This window comes from Pantherophis guttatus, chromosome 2, assembly GCF_059756535.1.
Source record: "Pantherophis guttatus breed Tessera chromosome 2, ASM5975653v1, whole genome shotgun sequence".
NCBI classification, from domain to species: Eukaryota; Metazoa; Chordata; class Lepidosauria; order Squamata; family Colubridae; genus Pantherophis; species Pantherophis guttatus.
This window is the reverse complement of record NC_142064.1, coordinates 269,659,848-269,678,555: the sequence shown is the minus strand read 5'-3', so window position 1 is coordinate 269,678,555 and position 18,708 is coordinate 269,659,848. Positions and strand designations below refer to the sequence as shown.

At 42.2% G+C, this 18,708-nt stretch overlaps 1 protein-coding gene across 2 annotated transcripts; it reads right to left on the bottom strand.

Annotated features, from left to right (window-relative positions):
• Positions 1-1,978: 1,978 nt before the first annotated feature.
• LOC117662602 (zinc finger protein 24-like) lies at positions 1,979-10,555 on the bottom strand. 2 transcript variants are annotated; one of them, XM_034412080.3, is made up of 4 exons: positions 10,478-10,555; positions 7,177-8,026; positions 5,857-5,974; positions 1,979-3,601 (listed from the first exon to the last, which is right to left on the bottom strand). In XM_034412080.3, the coding sequence occupies exons 2-4, from the start codon at positions 7,957-7,959 to the stop codon at positions 3,153-3,155; spliced, it is 1,350 nt and encodes a 449-aa protein (XP_034267971.2). In that variant the 5' UTR covers positions 7,960-8,026; positions 10,478-10,555; the 3' UTR covers positions 1,979-3,152. The 2 variants fall into 2 exon arrangements, with proteins under 2 accessions (XP_034267971.2, XP_034267972.2); XM_034412081.3 differs by having other exon boundaries at positions 1,979-3,598.
• Between the last annotated feature and the right edge of the window lie 8,153 nt (positions 10,556-18,708).

The window sequence follows — 18,708 nt, the reverse complement described above, 5'->3', positions numbered from 1 at the left end:
GCAATTAGAAAAGCAGGCAAAGCACGGAAGATCACTTCCCTTGCGTTGGGGCTGAAAAACAGCTTCAAAAACACAGCTGATCCTCGGAGGGAGCTCCAGTGACTAAAGCAGGCAAAGCACGGAAGGGGTAAGAGAAGGCAGCAGCTGTTCCAGGTAGCAATTTTGGGCACCGTGCGGGGTTACATTCGACGTATAAGACGCACCCAAATTTTCAGCCTCTCTTAGGAGGGAAAAAAGTGCATCTTATACTCCAAAAAATACGTTAGTCTTACAATCAAACAGTAAAAAAAAATAATAATTCTTGTGCATAGATCTCTCCTGTAGGAATCCAGCCATTGTCTAAGTGCATTGTGGGCCAATAATCAGGCCATTATTTTAAATCCCTGTTTCTCAACCGTGGCAACTTTAAGATAGGTGGATTTCAATTCCCAGAATTCCCCAGCTAACATGGCTTGGCTGGGGAATTCTGGGAGTTGAAGTCCACCTATCTTAAAAGTTTCCACGGTTGAGAAACGCTGCCTTAAACAATCATTGTTTAGGCATAGCATGCTATATGAACACAAGTGGTTCGTTATTGATGATCTAAGATTATATGTAATGTCTGAATTGAGCCATTGGGAAAGCTGACAGTAGAAAAGGATAAAGGAACAACAGGAGTATCTTAAACATTGCCATTTAGCAGAGTGACCTGCAACACAAATTTGTAGTGTAGCAATTCAAACTCCAGCCAAGCTTAAATTCATTTGCATCAAAGGTGCTGTCCTGAGGTACAATTTTGCTCTAACAAACACGGGGATGACGAGTTCAAAATGTGCTTATGACATCCCAGCGACAGCCTACTATATGAACCCAGCAACTCTGGCTTATTAACTGGGTTTTGAGAAAAGACACGTGATCTGATCTCAATTAGTCTTTCAATAATTATCCTAGATTATTTATTTACCAAGGAATACCCTCCTCAGCCCCAGAATCGGTGCGGGATAGTGGAGAAGATGCTGGACTACAAGTGGGGGACCCCAACCTTAAGAAACTTGAACGTGAATGTCCATATTCCTAGTCTAAGACAATAATCCACAGCACATTGTCCACAAATTGGCAGCTGTGACCACAAGATCAAAGCCAACCCACATTCAAAGGCTGCCATCTTAATTTTTTTTTCAGAGCCTCCCCCCCACACCGCAACCCTAATGATCCACTGCGCCATACCGATAAAAATTTCAGCCGTGATGTTATTTATATCAGCCGTCTCCAACCTTTGTCACTTGGCGGCCTGGTGAGGGGAGAGAGAGGGGAACTGGGCCACGCAAGCAGTGGACCTGTGCACATGCGTGTGTGTAGTTCAACTTGCACGACTGACGGGCCAGAGCGCATGCACACCTGTGCGCAGCTCATTGCACAAGTTGAGCTGCGTGTGCCTATACACGGGCACCAGTCTGCCATTCGTACAAGTCAAATTGCGTGCATGCGTGTCGGCTTAACACTCGCGTGCCCAGGTTGCAAATAGGTAGTGGGCCACGGCCCGGAGGTTAGGGACCCCTGATTTATGTTAAATTGCTTATTTTGATGGTAGGGTTTAGTCGTGATTTATTCTGCCTATGGCAAACTGCTACTTGTTCTTTTGAGTTATGTGGTTCAGTCAGGAGTGAAATCCAGCAGGTTCTAACAGGTTCTGGAGAACCGGCAGCAGAAGTTTTGAGTAGTTCGGAGAACCGACAAATACCACCTCTGGCTGGCCCCAGAGTGGGGCGGGAATGGAGATTTTGCAGTATCCTTCCCCCAGGAGTGGGGTGGGAATGGGGATATTGCAGTATCCTTCCCCTGAAGTGGGGTGGGAATGGAAATTTTGCAGTATCCTTCTCCTGCCACGCCCACCAAGCAACACCAAGCCCAAAGAACCAGTAAAAAAATTTGGATTTCACCACTGGGTTCAGTATAAAAGCACCTGAAATCAATAGTTAAAACAATTCAAAGGAAATGATCTTGTGTAAATGAATTTTACTGCCAGAGATTTTTTTCTATAATCTACCAAATGTCATTACGGTGGCACTTTCCTAAAAAGAGGCAGAGAGGGATCCACCTGTTTGATCTTTTTCCTTATGGAGTATATATAGAAAACCACCTGGGAAAATGTATAATACAGGTAGTCCTCAACTTACAACAGTTCATTTAGTTTATTATTATTATTGTTTATTGGTTCGATTTATATGCTGCCCTTCTCCGGAGACTCAGGGCGGCTTACAATGCATTAAGCAATAGCCTTCATACTTTTGTATATACCTGCTTAGTAGGGCTTTCGGCCCCCCCTAAGCGGTGTTCTTTTTTTATACAAAGTCACCTTATTGCCCCCAAAATCCAGGTCCTCATTTTACCTACCTTGAAAGGATGGAAGGCTGAGTCAACCAATTTAGTGACCATTCAATGGTACAACAGCACTGAAAAAAGTGATTTATGACCGTTTTTTTCATACTTATGACCTTTCTAGCATCCCCATGTTCATGGGTTCAAAATTCAGATGCTTGGCAACTGGTTCCTATTTATGACCGTTGCTTTGTCCCAAGGCCATGTGATCGATCCCCTCTTGCGACCTTCTGATGAGCAAAGTCAATGAGGAAACCAGATTCATTAAACAACCGAGTTACTAACTTATCAACCCCAGGACGCTGCAATTGTCATAAATATGAGTCAGTTGCAAAGTGTTGGAATTTTGATCCCGTGACCATACGGATGCTGCAATGGTCGTTAAGTGTGAAAAACGGTCATTAGTCACTTTTTTCAGTGCCGTTGTAACTTTGGTCATTAAACACACCGTTGTAAGTGAAGGGTTACCTGTATAGGATTCCCCGCTTGAGCACGGGGTTGGACTAGAAGACCTCTCAGGTTCCTTCCAACTCTTTTGCTCCGTAATTATTGGCAGAAACAAAAGGAAAGTGACAGGGCAAATTTTCCTCTGCTTCACCTTCCAGCCATCCTTGCGCCCCCCTCCTCTCCAAAACCACGTGCTACCCCTACCAAAAATCTTTTCAGTCAAGGCACAGTTTCAGTCTTCCCACATTCTTGGGAATTCCCTGCTTAAGCGTTCTTGCGCGACTCGCTTGGAATTCCTAGCACCACCACAGCAACTATTTCTCTGCGGACAGAAGCTTTTTTTTTTTTTAGTTACAATTAAAGCGAGTTTTCCGGTGCCGGATAAGTTGCAGGCTCTGGTTGAAGCTTTTCCCACAATCGGAACATTTGTAGGGCTTCTCTCCCGTGTGAATCCGCTGATGCCGGATGAGGTTCGTGGCCTGGTTAAAGCGCTCCCCGCAATACGAGCAGCCGTACGGCTTCTCGCCCGTGTGAGTCCGCCAGTGACGTTTCAGGTTCGAGTTGTAGCTGAAACTCTTCCCACAGATGTCGCAAATCTTCCGGCTTTTCGCCTTCCGGGTTCTCGGAGGCTCTGGGGTAGGAGTGAACCTGGGTCCCTGAGCAGCCGATCGGTCCTGCCGGCTGTCAGCAAGTTCAGCTTCCGAGTGAATCTGTGGGCCCTGATTTGCAGAGGCAGCCATTAACTCCTGAGGAGCGTCTCTCGCCCAGGGCTGCTTGCTCCAAGCGCTCACAGCTTCTGGAGAGGAAAAAAAAACACCAATAAAATCCAGGAATGTTCACACAAGACAATCGCTACTGAACTGAAGGAGCTTGAGTGGCGTAGGAGGCTAATGCCTCCTAAGGCAGCATTTAACATTCAGCTGTCTGCAATTACTGCGAGTTCAATTCTCACCAGGCTCAAGGTCGACTCAGCCTTCCATCCTTTCTAAGGTGGGTAAATTGAGGACCCAGTTTGTGGGGACAATAAGCTGACTTTGTATAAATATACAAAAGTATGAAGGCTATTGCTTAACGCATTGTAAGCCGCCCTGAGTCTCCGGAGAAGGCGGCATATAAATCAAATTAAAAAAAACCAAAAAACTGTGAACCAGAAGGGACAAACTGGGGTGAGCGAAGTCTTCAGCACCAGCAGCTAAATTTAGTAGAGTAACAGAATTGGAAGGGACCTTAAGAGGCCTTCTAGTCCAACCCCCTGCTCAAGTAGGAGACGCTATCCCATTTCAGACAAATGGTTCTGCAAACTCTTGTTAAGAACCTCTACTGTTGGAGCACCCACAAATTCTGGAGGCAGCTCTGGGATTAACTGTTTAATATTTAATTATTTAATATTTGACTCAACACCTAATATTAATTTTTAATGTTAAATATTAATTCAATACCTGATATTTAATTTAATCATTTGAAATTTAACTTAAATATTAAATTAAAATTTGGCATTTTAATAATTTCATATTTAATTTGATATTTTAGGACAGGGCAAGGAGTGGAGCTGGGTCCTACAAGTGGCTTCCTTTTTTTTTTTTTTTTGTAAGAGTGGAAATCGTGGTCCCAATTGGAGTCATACGTTGAGGATTACCTACAGATCTGAAATTCGATCCACCATTTCCTGTGGCCTGCCATCACTGACCACGTCTCCTGGGGCTGCCAAGCAGAGCCCAAAGAGAGTCTCCCAGTTAAAAGAAACTGCCCAAGCCATTCCAGAAGTAGATAAGCTCTAAATCAAGGGTACCCAAGGCAATGAGTCACTACCGGGCCGTGGCCTATTTGTAACTGGGCCATGTGGTGGTGGAGGGAAGGTGGGCTGGCAAAAATGCATGTGTGCGCAGCTCGACGTGCACAAGTGGAGGGCCAGCATGTACAAACACATACGTGTGTGCAGCTCAACTAGTTGAGCTGAGTGCACATGCACATGCACACTGCCCCGCTGCTCAAATTTATGACGGCTGCAAAGTCCCGGGGTCATGTAATTCCCTTTTGTGACCGTCTGACAAGCAAACTCCAAGGGGAAGTCAGAGTCACTTAACAACCGTGTTACTAACTTAACAACTGCAGTGATTCACTTAACAATGGTGGCAAAGAAGGTTGTAAAATGGGGCACAATTCACTTAACAAAGGTCTTGCTCAGTGAAAGAAATTTTGGACTCAATGGTGGTCGGAAGTTGAGGACTAGCTGTAGATTACAGTAGAACGCAATGGAATGGAATGGAATAGATTGTAGTGAAAGACAATGGAACGGAACAGATTATAATGGAGTGGAGTGGAGTGGAAGGGAACAGAATGCCATAGAACAGGGGTGTTGAACTCAAGGCCAGTAGGCCGGATCCAGCCTGCAGGGTGCTTAAATCTGGCCCACGGGTCCGGCCTGGGAATAGCAAAGGACTGGCCTGCGGTATCCCGTTTTGGCGTCTGTCCCATCTCCCCCATCCCACCGGCCGGCCCACATAAGAGAACTACAATACTGATCCGGCCCTCGAAGAAATCCAGTTTGACACCTCTGCTGTAGAACACAATGAAACATAATTGAATACAATATAATGAAACATAACAAAACACAACACAGACTTCAGTGGGAAAAATAATGGAATATACTCAAAGAAATAAAATAAATGATTGTCGGCTAGAAAGCCAGCAGCCAGGTTTGAGACCCGAGTGCCATACGACAGGGTGAGTTCCTGTCCTCGCCCCAGCTCCTGCCGACCTAGCAGTTCGAAAGCATGCAAATGCAAGTAGATAAATAGGTACCACTTCGGCAGGAAGATAACAGCCCTCTGTGACTTCATGCTGGCCACATGACTGCAGAAATGTCTTTGAACAGCACTGGCTCAATAGCCTTGAAAGGAGATGAGCATCACCGCCTATAGTTACGGCTACGGCTAGCGGAGTAAAATCCGCAGGGACTTTTTTTTTTTACCTTGAAGAAAAGACTCTGTGCGCCTTTGAATTCAGCCACTGGCAAAGAGGTGGCAAGGAGAGCAAATGTGAAGTTCTTACCCAGAGGATCGTCTTCTTTTCTTTCAGTCTCAGCCTCCCTGCCTGGGCTCCTGTGGGGTTTTTTAGAGGATTCCTCCTCCCCAACTGGGAAATTCACCGTCAAGACTTGGAACAGGATCTGAAAAAGAAGAGGCTTGGCTGAGTTCTTAAGCCAAAGACAATGAAGGGCAGACGGAGGGACTTCTGCCTGCGAAGGGAATCCACGTTGGGAAGATGGCAGAGATGGCGTTATGATAGAGGCCCTGCCTTTTTGGGGCGGGATTTCCACCACACCAGCCATCTTACAGATTCCAACCTCGTACAGACCAACACGAGAGGGGAGATTTTTTTCCCTCCTCTCGTAATGTCAGAATTTGCAGTTGGTAGGGAGGGTGGGAGATTCCCCAACCAATTCAAAGAAGGCCTGCTTTTACACAACTTGCAGCCAGAGACATTTCTGCAAGAAGTGCAGGTAGTCCTCGACTTATGACCGCAACAGAGCCCAACTTTTCCGCTGCTAAGCAAGACAGTTGCGACATGAGTTTCGTCCCATTTCATGAACTTTCTTGCCACATTAGTTAGGCCAATTATACAGGGAGGTGCTCAATTTTATTTTAATTTAAGGTAGTTGTGTACAATTGAGCCCAAAATTTCCATTTCTAAACAGGACAGTTGCTAAGTAAGTTTTGCCTCGTTTTACAACCTCTCTGGACACAGTTGTTAAGTGAATCGATGCAGCTGTTACATTAGTAACACGGCTGTTAAGTGAATCTGGCTTCCCCATTGACCTTGGTTATCCGAAGGTCGCAAAAGGGGATGACATGACCCCCCAGGACACTGCAACCGTCATAAGTACGAGTCAGTTGCCCAGCATCCGGGTTTTGATCATGTGACCATGAGGTTGCTGCAACTGTCACGTGAACAATGGTCCTAAGTCACATTTTAACAGGGCCCTATTGTAGAGGTAGGTCAACGGTCGTAGTACCAGGCTAAGAGCAGCACACTGCCTTAGCTCATGCCTATGATCTCATTTTGGCTCTGATCTGTATTATCTCACCTTCAGAGAGGATGGCAACTTGAGAGGGGGCTGAATAGTTTCTACCAATTAGGTCCTTCCTTTTTATCTGCCTGTGTAAAACTGTATAAAAAATAAAGCTCTCTGCAAGAGTGAGGGACACATCTTCACACAGAGCAAAAGCCTGGACCTCTGATTTACAACAGCCTGTAACTTCCAACTGTCACTAAATGAACTGTTGTAAGTCGAGGACTACCTGTACAAAATCTTTCTCACTCTTTACCGACCTTTCGCCGATTTGCTGCGACCCGAAGATCGGCTCTTACCGTCTGCGTCTGCCTCTTATTTTCCTGTTGCTTCAGCAGGAAATCCTCCGCCAGGGCGACCGCTTGGGAACAAGTCTCGGGGTGTCTTCTCTTCACCCAGCTCTGCATTTCGGGGGGCAGGATGGTCAGGAAGTGCTCCAGGATCAACAGATCCAGGATCTCTTCTTTGGTGTGCTTCTCCGGCTTTAGCCACTGATGGCAAAGGTACCCCAGTCGGCAAAGAGCCTCTCTGGGACCCTCGGCTTCCTGGTAGCAGAACTGGCGGAAGTGCTGGCGTTTTAATTCCGCGCTTCCCGCTTCCTCCTTCGGAGCTTCTTCTCTTTTTCTCTTAAGCTTCCTGCTGTTTCCATCACTCTCCAGGCTACGGGACTCTGGATTCTTTCCATCAGGCTGGGATGTCTGTCTCGTCCTCTGCACTTTGGCTGCTGGGCATCTCTCTTGCTCCACAGCGGAAAAAAAATCAGGAATATCGCCTTGTTGTTTGGCTTCCAATGGCTCCACGTTTCCCCATCCGGAACGTGAGGACTGCATGGTGTGCAGGAATGCCTGCCATTGAGCCTCCCAGCATTCGGACAGCCCCTTCTCCGGTTCCTGGGGTGCGGGCTTTTTCAGATACTCCCCGATGGTCCCCACCTGCATGACTCGAGGGAAGCCGCCTTCTCTGCTGGAAGTCTGAATTCCAGGCCATTCTTGTTTCTCCGTTTTGATGACGGTTGTCACCTTGCGCTCCGGAGACCGAGCATCTGAATCTGGAGCTGACATCTTGTTCTGCTTGGCGGACATTTTCTTTCCTTAGAGCCGCTCACGTTTCACCAAGAGGGCGAAGGGTCTGGACTGCAGAGTCTAAAGCCTGATGGGAAAAAAAAAAGATATTGAAGAAGTTCAACGAGTTCTTTGTGACTTTTGATTGGTGGATTGAGGCGGGTGGCACAGAATGGGAATTTTTTTCTCCCCACCAAGTGATGTTTCTGTTAGGAGGAAAAGAAATAAAGCAATAAATTAAGGGACCCAAATTGCTGCCTTTTCTCTTGTTAGATCACTTCTGTATCTTTTCAACATCTTTGGCTGTGTCTAGGAAGGAAGATGCTATAGATTTGTTTTGCACTTCCTCTCCATGATCCTTCCAACACAGTGTTTCTCAACCTTGGCAATTTCAAGCTGGCTGGGGAATTCTGGGAGTTGAAGTCCACGCATCTTGAAGTTGCCAAGGTTGAGAAATACCATTCTAACATATCAGAATCAGAACAGAGCTGGAAGGGACCTTGGAGGTCTTCTAGTCCAGCCTCCTGCTGACTAGCCAGTCTGTTCTTAAAAACCTCCAGGGATGAAGCACCCACAACTTCAGGAGGCAGGCTGTTCCACTGGTTAATTGTCCTCACTGTTAGGAAGTTTCTCCTCAGTTCCAGGTTGCTTCTCTCCTCGATTAGTTTCCATCCATTGTTTCTTCTCCTGCCTTTTGGTGCTTTGGAAAATAAATTAACCCCTCTTTTTTGTGGCAGCCCCTCAAATACTGGAAGACTGCTGTCATGTCCTCACTAGTCCTTCTTTTCTCTAGACTAGCCAAACCCGAATCCTGCAACCCTTCTTCCTATGTTTTAGTCTCCAGGCCTTTAATCATCTTAGTTGCTCTCCTTTGCACTTTTTAATCTATTTTTTTTTCTTCCAAACAAAGCCTACAGAGGAGATTATTATTTTTTTTAACATGGTGAGGTTTGTTATTTGCAGCTTCATTTTGATTCTAGGATGGATTTCTTTAAGTCTCTTCCAATAGGAATGCTGGGTGCTGATCACCAGGAGAACCCGAGCCCAAACAGGACAGGAGTGAAATCCAGCAGGTTCTGACAGGTTCTGGAGAACCGGTAGTGGAAATTTTGAGTAGTTCAGAGAACCAGCAGTGGAAATGTTGAGTAGTTCTGTGAACCAGCAAATGCCACCTCTGGCTGGCCCGAGAGTGGGGTAGGAATGGAGATTTTGCAGTATCCTTCCCCTGCCACCCCCACCAAGCCATGCCCAGCAAGCCACACCACGCCCAGCAAGCCACGCCCACAGAACCAGTAGTAAAAAAAATTGGATTTCACCACTGAAACAGGATCATCCCTGGAATAAACTTGGGATGATTCCCTGAGATTCATAGATTCACAAAAGCTGGGCCTGGTGGCTCAGCAGACTGATAGCATTGTGATTAACACCAGCTGTCTGCAATTACTGTAAGTTCAAATCTCACCAGGCTCAAGGTTGACTCAGCCTTCCATCCTTTCTAAGGTAGGTAAAATTGAGGACCCAGTTTGTGGGGGCAATAAGCTGACTTTGTATAAATATACAAAAGTATGAAGGCTATTGCTTAACGCATTGTAAGCCGCCCTGAGTCTCCGGAGAAGGGCGGCATATAAATCAAATTAATTAACTCACATGGGGCTAGGTGAAGATCCCACTACGAATGTTAGAAATTCAAAATACATAAATAGCAATTACAGGTAATCCTCGATTTACAACCACAACTGAGCCCAAAAATCCTGTTGCTAAGCAAAACAGTTGCTAAGTGACTTTTTGCTCCACTTTACGACCTTTCTTGCCACAGTTGTTAAGTGAAACACTGCAGTTGTTAAGTTAGTAACTGAATGATTTTGAAGTGAATCTGGTTTCCCCATGGACTTTGCTTGTCAGAAGGTCGCAAAAGGGGATCAAGTGACCCCGGGACATTGCCATCCGTCATAAGTGTAAGTCAATTGCCAAGCGTTTGAATTTTCATCACTTGTCCATGGAGATGCGGCAATGGTCGTAAGTGTGAAAAACAGTCACGAGTCATTTTTTTCAGTGTCGTAACTTGGAACGGTCACTACACAATCGGTAGTAAGTCGAGTTCAGCGTGCCCTTAAATTTTGCACCAAGTTCCTCAAAGTGTAACCTGCGGAAGGAGCTATAGAAAAAAAACAACACTACAATATCTCAGCAACGGGCCAGAAATGACAGTAAAACCCCATCGAAGCCAGGCGCACCGTAAACACGCCCTCCAGCTCCAGAGCGTTGCACACGCCCACTTGAACCGAGATTCCCATCCATAAGGACTAGCAACTTTGTTTGTCACCATTGCAAAGGGATTGCCCGAGCTGCTGGTCTTCATGCACGTGGTGCCCAACAACGAATCTGCTGCACCCATCACATATATTGTAAAGCACTCTTGGAGAACTGGGGGGGAATATCAATCAATCACAATGGATCAAACAATCAAACCAACTTTTGGTATTGCTAAATTTGCATTATAGTTGCATGCACGCTCCCGCTCTGCCCGCCCTGGACTTACAGGTCCGCCTTCTCTGTTCCAGCCAAAGCAGGCTCACTTTGCTTTAATACTTTGCTAGTGGGCTGAACAGGAAGAGACAGTCCCCCCCAAATCCCTTTGATTTATTATCCACCCCCTTATCCCTCCTCTCTAGCCGCTTCATCTCGGTGGCTCCATTCTTCTGGCACTTTGGTCTTTGAACTGAGAGAGTTCTCCTTGCCTAGAGAGGAAGGGGATGGGGGGGGAGGGAAGGAAGGAAATAAATGGGAGGGGGGGAGACAGCAAAGTTCAAGAGTCCATGCCTTCCCTCCCCTCCACCCCCCCCCGTCTTTTTTCATTGTAAGTCCAATGAATTGCCTTTTGAAAGAGGCTGAGGGGTGGGTTAGCCTGAGTAGGTGACTCAGTGGCTGAAGCACTGAGAATGGTCGCCAGTTCGAATCCCTAGTACAGGTCTCCTGCGTGAGCAGGGGGTTGGGCTAGATGACCTCCAAGGTCCCTTCCGACTCTGTTACTGTTAAACTGGGGAGTAAGGTTGCCAGGTCTGTTTCCAAAAAATAGCGGACAAGCGGGGGTGGGGGTTAAGTAGTAAAAAAATAAAAAAACATTTTACAATTAAATTATATATTTTCTTACAAAAAATAAAGTCTTTCGACCGCTTTAAATAAACTTAACCAACGTGTTGGAACATGGCGCAAGACTTCATGGAATTCTGACTCGCAAAACTTACGTACCATTTCATCATATTGAATAAAAAAAATGTCCACTATTTTGTGAAAAAAAATAGTGAACATAATGTGAAAAAAGCGGACTGTCCGCTCAAATAGTGGACACCTGGCAACCAATTTGGGAGTTCTTGAGCCTGTAGGAAGAAATATCCTTCTGGGTTCAGCTCCAAGTGAGGAAAAAGACACTGGAAACGTGGAGACTGCTTGGAAAGATGGTTTAATGGTGGACAGGATCACATGGCTTGAGTTCCTCAACAGAAAAGGGCCCGAGATACAGCGAGTCCCCGGGTTTTATGCTTTCTCTGGCTTTGAACTTCCTGGGGCCCCGAAAGTGTATCCTGACTGGTTGTCAAGACTCCCAGGGGGTGAGGGTTTTAGCTAGCCTTGCTGGCTGATGTAAACTTCCCAGGTGCCACGTGGTGAGTTTCTGTCCTAGATGGGTCCCATTGGGTTAGTTTCTGTTGCTGTTGTGTTGCAGATGGGTCGTATTGTCAAAGACTGAGTTTCTGTCTCTGGCCCATTAACCAAGGGGAGGGGGGGAGGCAGGAAGGTGGGAGTTGCTTTGTCTTTAAAACATGTTTCTCCATTTCTCAACCAGGGAAACATAATATTCTGCCTTTTTAATATTTCCTAAAATATTTCATTCTTCCAGGAAAGGGGTGGGTGCTAACTTCCTACAAGCCAAAGGAGGCATTTGGGGATGGGGGAAAGGTAGTGAGAAAAGGGGGAGCAAAGGATTGCAATTCTCAAAATTTGGGAGGGGGAATGGAATAAAGGAATCACAGACACACACACACCCTTTATCTAATGTACAGGAAGTCCTCGACTTACAACCATTCGTTTAGTGACCGTTTGAAGTTACGACTGAAAAAAAGTGGGGCCACGGGATCAAAATTTGGACAGTTGGCAACAGGCATGTATTTATGACAGTTGCAATATCCTGGGGATCACCTGATTCCCTTTTGTGACCTTCGGGCAAGCAACCTGAACCCCCCTCCAATCTATTGGGACTACAGCTCCCAGAATTCTCAGTTAATATCAGCCAAACTCCCTTGGCTTTCTGGGAATTGTAGACCAGGGTGTGATTTTGGCCACTCACTTTCTCTCAGCCCAACCTCACAGGGTTGCTGTTTAGGGAAAATAGGAGGAAGAAGGAGTATTGGCTGGATTCTCTGCCTTGAGTTATTTATATAAACAATAATAAAAACAGGGTATGTATAAATAAATAAATCTATCTTCTGAAGAGCCCAGGTTGCAGAAAGAAAGCTGCTTTATCAGCTTTATACTTGTACAGAGTCCTCGACTTACAGCCATTCATTTAGTGACCATTTTGAAGTTACGATGGCACTGAAAAAAACGACTTATCATTTTTCACACGACAGTTGCAGCATCGCCATAGTCACGTGATCAAACTCCGGACGCTTGGCTACTGACTCATACTTATGACGGTTGCAGTATCCTGGGGGGAGGGGTGTGTGTCAGGTGATCCCATTTTATAACCTTCTGATAATCAGTGGGGAAGCCAGATTCACTTAACAACCGTGTCACTAATGTAACAGCTGCAGTGATTCGCTTAACAATTGTGGCATGAAAGGTCGTAAAACGAGACAAAACTCGCTTAGCAACGGTCTTGTTTAGAAACGAAAATTTGGGGCTCGGTTGTGAAGGTAAGTCAAAGACTACCTGCACAATTAAAATTGAGCACCTCCCTATATAATTGGCTTCGACTACAATATTCAGAATCAGAATCGAGCTGGAAGGGATCTTGGAGGTCATCTAGTCCAGCCCACTGCTCAAGCAGGAAATCCTATATATACCATTTCAGATTTGGGCAGTACCCCAAATTATACGTTTAATTTTAATTTGGGGTTCTGCCAGAAAGCGTTTACTTTTAATAGGAAACTGCAATTTCCCCCCGTAAATCGGCAGCTCTACTATTACGCTACTGAATGGAAACGCTGCCAACAACATCGACCCTGGAACGTGTCCAAGCGAGCAACCTTGGCATTGGTCTCCAATCTCCTGGTACTTTAAGGGTTAAAACGAGCGATGATACGATTCCTAGAGAAGACTTGCGGTGTGTGGGGGGGAAGGAATTCGCTCTTTCCGGTCCGGCCCCCTTTCGTGCCTCGGAAAATGCGAAGTGGAATTCCCGGGTTTGGAGAAGTGCAGCTGCAGCAGCGGAAGGTGGGGCGGGGCTGTGGCAGCGCGACCAATTGCAGGGAACAGAGCGCTGGTCTGGGAAAGACAGGCTCCCCCTCTCCGCGATTCCAATCAATCAATCAATCATTCAATCTCCAAGGTCCCGTCCAGCTCTATTCTATTCTATTCTATTCTATTCTATTCTATTCTATTCTATTCTATTCTATTCTATTCTATTCTATTATCAATCTTATTGCTATTCTATTCTATTCTATTATTCTATTCTATTCTATTCTATTCTATTATCCATCTTATTGCTATTCTATTCTATTCTATTCTTATCAATCTTATTGCTATTCTATTCTATTCTATTCTTATCAATCTTATTGCCATTCTATTCTATTCATCAATCTTATTGCTATTCTATTCTATTCTATTCATCAATCTTATTGCTATTCTATTCTATTCTTATCAATCTTATTGCCATTCTATTCTATTCATCAATCTTATTGCTATTCTATTCTATTCTTATCAATCTTATTGCTGTTCTATTCTATTTTTATCAATCTTATTGCTATTCTATTCTATTCATCAATCTTATTGCTATTCTATTCTATTCTTATCAATCTTATTGCTGTTCTATTCTATTTTTATCGATCTTATTGCTGTTCTATTCTATTTTTATCAATCTTATTGCTATTCTATTCTATTCTTATCAATCTTATTGCTATTCTATTCTATTCTGTTCTATTATCCATCTTATTGCTATTCTATTCTATTCTATTCTATTCTTATCAATCTTATTGCTATTCTATTCTATTCATCAATCTTATTGCTATTCTATTCTATTCTTATCAATCTTATTGCTATTCTATTCTATTTTTATCAATCTTATTGCTGTTCTATTCTATTTTTATCAATCTTATTGCTATTCTATTCTATTCTTATCAATCTTATTGCTATTCTATTCTATTCTATTCTGTTCTATTATCTATCTTATTGCTATTCTATTCTATTCTATTCTTATCAATCTTATTGCTATTCTATTCTATTCTATTCTTATCAATCTTATTGCCATTCTATTCTATTCATCACTCTTATTGCTATTCTATTCTATTCTATTCATCAATCTTATTGCTATTCTATTCTATTCATCAATCTTATTGCTATTCTATTCTATTCTTATCAATCTTATTGCTATTCTATTCTATTCATCAATCTTATTGCTATTCTATTCTATTCTTATCAATCTTATTGCTATTCTATTCTATTCTATTCTATTCTATTATCCATCTTATTGCTATTCTATTCTATTCTATTCTTATCAATCTTATTGCTATTCTATTCTATTCATCAATCTTATTGCTATTCTATTCTATTCATCAATCTTATTGCTATTCTATTCTATTCTATTCTTATCAATCTTATTGCTATTCTATTCATCAATCTTATTGCTATTCTATTCTATTCTATTCTGTTCTATTATCCATCTTATTGCTATTCTATTCTATTCTATTCTTATCAATCTTATTGCTATTCTATTCTATTCTATTCTTATCAATCTTATTGCCATTCTATTCTATTCATCAATCTTATTGCTATTCTATTCTATTCTATTCATCAATCTTATTGCTATTCTATTCTATTCATCAATCTTATTGCTATTCTAGTCTATTCTTATCAATCTTATTGCTATTCTATTCTATTCATCAATCTTATTGCTATTCTATTCTATTCTTATCAATCTTATTGCTATTCTATTCTATTCTATTCTATTCTATTCTATTCTATTATCCATCTTATTGCTATTCTATTCTATTCTATTCTTATCAATCTTATTGATATTCTATTCTATTCATCAATCTTATTGCTATTCTATTCTATTCATCAATCTTATTGCTATTCTATTCTATTCATCAATCTTATTGCTATTCTATTCTATTCTTATCAATCTTATTGCTATTCTATTCTATTCATCAATCTTATTGCTATTCTATTCTATTCTATTCTTATCAATCTTATTGCCATTCTATTCTATTCTTATCAATCTTATTGCTATTCTATTCTATTCATCAATCTTATTGCTGTTCTATTCTATTCTTATCAATCTTATTGCTATTCTATTCTATTCTTATCAATCTTATTGCTATTCTATTCTATTCTATTCTATTCTATTCTATTCATCAATCTTATTGCTATTCTATTCTATTCATCAATCTTATTGCTATTCTATTCTATTCTTATCAATCTTATTGCTATTCTATTCTATTCTATTCATCAATCTTATTGCTATTCTATTCTTTTTTTTTTAATTTGATATATATGCCGCCCTTCTCCGGAGACTCAGGGCGGCTTACAATGCGTTAAGCAATAGCCTTCATACTTTTGTATATTTTATACAAAGTCAGCTTATTGCCCCCACAAACTGGGTCCTCATTTCACCTACCTTAGAAAGGATGGAAGGCTGAGTCAACCTTGAGCCTGGTGAGATTCGAACCTGCAGTAATTGCAGGCAGCTGTGTTAATAACAGGGTGCTTTAAACCACTGTACTACTAAGGCTCCTATTCTATTCTATTCTAATCAATCTTATTGCTATTCTATTCTATTCTATTCTATTCTATTCTATTCTATTCTATTCTATTCTATTCTATTCTTATCAATCTTATTGCTATTCTACTCTACTCTACTCTACTCTACTCTACTCTACTCTACTCTATTCTATTCTATTCTATTCTATTCTATTCTATTCTATTCTATTCTATTCTATTCTATTCTATTCCACTAAAAAAGCATTAAGAGTTGTTAACCTAATCTTGCGTAGTTTCTTCTCTGGTAATATTGAACTGCAAACTAGGGCATACAAAACTTTTGCCAGGCCAATTCTTGAATACAGCTCATCTGTCTGGAACTCGCACTGCCTATCGGACAATCAAAACCATTTTTTGGTTGAAAAAATTGTTTGGGTTGAAGCTGAAGTACTCATCTGCTACAATGTCCTACCAGCCAATGAATACTTCAGCTTCAACCAAAACAATACAAGAGCACACAATAGATACAAACTAGACTGCAGAAAATATGACTTCAGCAACAGAGTTGCCTGGAATGTACTACCTGACTCTGTGGTTTCTTCCCCAAATCCCCAAAACTTTAATCTTAGACTGTCTACTGTAGACCTCACCCCATTTCTAAGAGGTCTGTAAGGGATGTGCATAAATGCACCAGCGTGCCTACCATCCCTGTCCTGATGTTTTCTTTTATTCGTATCGTTTTCATGTATTTATAATTATGTTTACAACTTGTATCTGTCATAAAATACATGCTTAAATAAATAGGTAGGTAGGTAGGTAGATAGATAATAAATAGATAGATAGATAAGAGATAGATGATAGATAGATAATAGATAGATGATATAGATAATAGATAGATAATAGATAGATGATAAATAGATAATAGATAATAGATAATAGATAATAGATAGATGATAGATAGATGATAGATAGATGATAGATAGATAATAGATAGATAATAGATAATATAGATGATAGATAGATGATAGATGATAGATAATAGATAGATGATAGATAGAAGATAGATGATAGATAGATAATAGATAGATGATAGATAGAAGATAGATGATAGATGATAGACAGATGATAGATAGATGACAGACAGACAGACAGACTAAATTCCACTCCATTCCGTTCCAATTCTCCTATTCTATTCTATTCTATTCTATTCTATTCTATTCTATTCTATTCTATTCTATTCTATTCTATTATCAGAATAGAGTTAGAAGGGACCTTAGAGGTCTTCTAGTTCAGCCTCCTGCTCAAGCAAGAGGCCCTATACCAGTGATGATGAACTTTTTCAGCACCAAGTGCCGAAAAGGGAGTGTGCGCTCGTGTGTACTTTGTGTGCGTGCACGCTCGTCTGGCCCACAACCCAGAGGAGGAGCTGCCCAGGGCACATGCACTTGCCCGAAAATGAATTTCCGGTTTCCAGTGTGCGCATGTGCGCCGGCCAGCTACTCTTCCGGGTTTCTGGCACGCATGTGCACATGATGATCAGCTGGCTGGCATACATGGTCATGCAAGAAAACGGAAGACCAGCTCTACCATTTTCCGGCACTGCTGCATGCAAAATGGCCGACTGACGCACTTGTGCCAGAAATCCAGAAGAGGAACAGGTGACTCCGTGCGTGCCAGACAACATGGTTCCCTCTTGCATGCCATACGTTCACCATCACCATTTAAGACAGGTGGTTGTCCAATCTCTTCTTAAAAACCGTTCAAAGTTACAACGGCACTGAAAAAGGTGGCTTATGACCATTTTCCACACTTACGACCGTTGCAGCATCCCCTGGTCACGGGATCAAAATCCAGACGCTTGGCAACGTATTTATGACCGTTGCATTGTCCTGGGGTCATATGAATCCTTTTTGTGACCATCTGACCAGCAAAGTCAGTGAGGAAGCCAGATTCACTTAACAACCAGGTTACTAACTTATCAACAGCAGCGATTCACTTGATAACTGAGGCAAGAAAGATCGTAAAACGGGGTAAAACTCACTTAAGAAATGTTTCAACAACAGGAATTTGGGGCTCAATTGTGTTCGTAAATCGAGGACTAGCTGTAATTTACACTGGAACAAAGTTTGAATACTGTATACTGTTCAGCTGTCAGAAATGTGGATTCCTCTGGTAGTGGCAGCTTTCGTTTTCATCCAAACTTTCAGTGTCTTTCTGTGGTGTCCCAAATTTGGAGTCCCTCCCTTGTAATTTTGTCTTTGATTGATGGGTCAATTTTTAGATCCCCTGTCATCACCTAATCATCTAATCCTAGGTGGATTAGAGTCAAGGGTTTGAGAGGAAAGGATTTGAACTCAAGACTCCTTTAATCACCTCAGCTGCCATTACATGTCATTAGCTCTTGTTTTAATTTCTTGGATTGAAATGATAAAAAAGGAAATTTAAAATAAAGAAGAACAATATATTTTTGATCCCTGTATTTGTTGGAATTTCATTTTCTTAGATAAGGCTCAGTTTTCAGGTCTTGTCGAGATCCTTCTGGATCCTGAGCTTGTCTTCTGGGGTGTTGGTTATTCCTACCAGCTTAGTGTCATCTGCAAATTTGATGAGTTCCCCTTCTATTCCCTCATCTAATCATTTATGAAGATATTGAAGAGTTATGGGCCTAAGTAAATAGATAAGGCTGGCTTCATCTTTTTTGACTTTCTGAAACTCCCTCAAAATCAGGCCTGCTGAGCCGAGAGGACTGGTGAAATATTGAGTTAAATGTTAAAATAAAAATGGATTAAATGCGTCACTATTGTGTGTCATGTAAATTCAGATATCTAATACTACAATCTTCAAAGATTGGGGGGG